At 38.2% G+C, this 3,164-nt stretch overlaps 1 protein-coding gene across 1 annotated transcript in view; it reads left to right on the top strand.

Moving 5' to 3' along the window:
- The window catches only part of KIF15 (kinesin family member 15), a 57,233-nt gene that overhangs the window by 13,542 nt on the left and 40,527 nt on the right, over window positions 1-3,164 (top strand). Inside the window, exons 9-11 of the mRNA XM_014518522.2 lie at window positions 1-188; window positions 299-424; window positions 2,132-2,254. Of these exons, the coding sequence (XP_014374008.1) occupies window positions 1-188; window positions 299-424; window positions 2,132-2,254 (437 nt within the window). The remainder of the gene's footprint in view (window positions 189-298; window positions 425-2,131; window positions 2,255-3,164) is intronic.

The following is a 3,164-nucleotide window of genomic DNA, read 5'->3' as shown; positions in this document are numbered from 1 at the left end:
ATCGGCGTGTAGCATCTACCTCCATGAACAGAGAGTCCTCAAGGTCACATGCTGTTTTCACTATCACAATAGAATCAATGGAGAAGAACAATGAAATTGTTAATATCCGATCCTCCCAGCTTAATTTGGTAGACTTGGCAGGATCTGAGAGACAAAAAGATACCCATGCAGAAGGAGTGAGATTAAAGGTTGGTGCTCTGTCTGTAGCTGCTTTCTCCTTTTCTATTAAAGGTGAAACCTGCTTAATTAAGAAAGTTTTGTTTGTTTTTCCCCTCATTCATTGTCTTTTATGTTTTAGGAAGCAGGTAATATAAACCGATCATTAAGCTGCCTAGGCCAAGTGATTACAGCACTTGTTGATGTGGGTAATGGAAAATCGAGACACATTTGTTACAGGGATTCCAGACTCACTTTTCTACTACGGGTAATGTATGACACTTAGTCCTTATATAATAGTGTTAAAAAAGAAAACATTGTTTGTTTGTTTTTTTGGATTGGTTTGCTCTCAATAATGCTTCTTGAGAAAATTGATTTCTTACATGCAATAGGACTTCAAAATTTGCTCTCAGCACAACTTTTGGAACATTTTGAAGGAACTGCAAAACACAATCTTACCCAAGTTCTTCCTTTGCTCAGGCAAGGACCATCATTGCTACAACATAATTTTCTTTTCTAGATTTGTTTTGAAGAAGAAACACACCCTGTCCATTTACAAGTGGCGTTACATTTCCACCAGGAGAATCACCACTCCCAGTAGAAACTAAAAGTGTACAAGTGTTCATACAGTTTCTTCTGGAAAAGAAACAGTAATTGTTAGGCGATTATGCCACTATGATGCACTGTAATCTACCTGATTCCTGAAATTCTTCTTACATGTTACAGTTGATTAATGCCCTTCTTTTAATAAGTCTTGATCTCCCAGTAATTAAGCTTCTGCTAATTGTCTGCTACCTCTGGGAATTTCTCCTCCCTTCAGATTCACAACTCTACCCACTGTTCTTAGCGATTGCTGTGCTTGCTTCCCTCCTCAGGCCTGATGAAGAATAACTTGAATTCAAAAGCTTATCTAACTTGAACCAACTGCATGGCTGGGATAAATAAAAGATATCGCCCCAAAAAATCCTTACCTCTTGCATAATTGTCATGTCCTCAATTGAGATCAATAATTGGACCATGTGGTTGCATTACTCCAACACTATATTAATGCAATTTCCCTGGGAGTAAACTACTTGGTTAAATGCTGTGAATGGAATGTCAGAAAAGACTTTATATATAGAAGGCAGTGACACAGTGATAAGAGAGTTAATTAAGTGGATTGATTTGATCAAGTGATAAACAAGATGGATGTCCCTGGTCGGTGGATATGTCCAAAGTTGTTCAGATGGACCTGGTTCCAATGCTGATCTAATGCAAATTGTGAGTGCGGAATGGCTATTCACAATATATAGGTGCGTGTGAGACCACCTGTACCCAGTCACCTCCAGGCAATATAGTTCTGCCATCAGGACTAAAGCCGTCACCTGACTTCAGGAGGCTGGGATTGGGGTAAAAGCAGCACATTGTGGAATGCCTGAAGAACCTACTGGGCTGTTTGTCTTGGGATGCTGTTCTGAGATGACCATACAGACATTCTTTCCTGAAAGAAATGGTTGCTGCTCATCTCGAATGATTTTGCAAGGTTTGCTTTGGGACAGCAGAAATAGCTGATTGCACTTTGCCCCAGGAGAAAACGGTCTCTTTCAGGGCAAATGCAAGATCTCTTCATGCCATATGGTGCCACCTAACCTACCTTCTGCCTGTCTTCAGACTGACACCGCTAACCACCTCTGTACATCTCTTCTAGGTTTGCCTGTAATAGTATATGGTTCATTTCTAACAGTTCCTGAAATATTACTTAGTTTTGAATCGCTTTGCAATACAGGCTGAAAGTTGCTTTAAACCAGACTTTTAGGGTTGTATCCTTTCCTGGTCAGCTTTGCAATAAAATGTCTTAAATACAGAAATTTGTTAGATAAATCTATTCTGTAGGTTTGTTTAAAATTACAAACTGGATTACATGTGGAAGGAAGTGTACATTTCTGAGTTTATCCACAAATCTACAAATATAGTCCATTTTCATATTTTCAAACAGGATTCTCTTGGAGGTAATGCAAAAACATGCATAATTGCAAATGTTCACCCTGGATCCAGGTGTTTTGGTGAAACTTTGTCCACCCTTAATTTTGCTCAGAGAGCAAAGTTGATTAAAAACAAGGTAAAAAGAATTATTTTTTTTAAATGGTGAAAAATAGTTTTGTAATTTAATTGCATTTTTGTTTGCTAAGCTACAGTTTTTTTATTCAATATCTTTGTACTATTAATTCAAATGCAGAACATTTTTTATATATATATTATTATTTATATAATATATATTATTTATTTTATACACACACACACACACACAAACTTGTTTGCTTGTCTAATTTTGTTTTTAACTGTCAGTTCATTCTTTGCACGTCATTCAACATGACCTATTAAAATATACTCTTCATTTAATTTTGTTTTTTTCTGAGCTACTTTTTTTTTAATCTTTACCACTTCATGAAAACATGAAAAATACAAGCTTACAATGAAAGCTTTAAGATAGCCATGAATATATTTAGGTTATGTAACTTTTTCTACCCAAACTTCACATCTGTGCTACATCCCAGTGTCTGCTTAAAAACAACTTTTCTAGTTCTGTTCTACCTACTTCTTGAAGGGATTGGAAGCATGTTATCTTCCAGTTGTTTAGCCCCTGTTTATAATACATACATAAATATATGCACACTTGTGCATGCACGCACACACACACGTACACATATATCCTATACATACGTATTGGGGTGTGCAAAGTGGGCCATATTCGATTTTGCACTCGGATTCAGCCCAAATCTGAAGATTCGATGCTGATTCAGAGAATCAGTGATTTCGGCCATAGATACAGCTTTAAATGTCTTTTCTACGTACCTCCAGGTACCTGGTGCAGCTCGTGAATGCTGTGATGCTGGGGCAGATGGAGTGTCCCACAGGAGCACAGTTGGGGGGGCCCCCCACATGCTTGGCAGCGAACCTGGAAGTGGACCAGAAGTACTTCCAGTCCACTTACAGGTCCACCGGGGAGCGTACGCGGAACTCCCTCCCCT

The sequence above is a fragment of the Alligator sinensis genome, unplaced genomic scaffold, assembly GCF_000455745.1.
Source record: "Alligator sinensis unplaced genomic scaffold, ASM45574v1 scaffold54_1, whole genome shotgun sequence".
In the NCBI taxonomy this organism is placed as follows: domain Eukaryota; kingdom Metazoa; phylum Chordata; order Crocodylia; family Alligatoridae; genus Alligator; species Alligator sinensis.
Note: the sequence above shows the minus strand (reverse complement) of the source record. Positions and strands in the feature narration are given on the sequence as shown.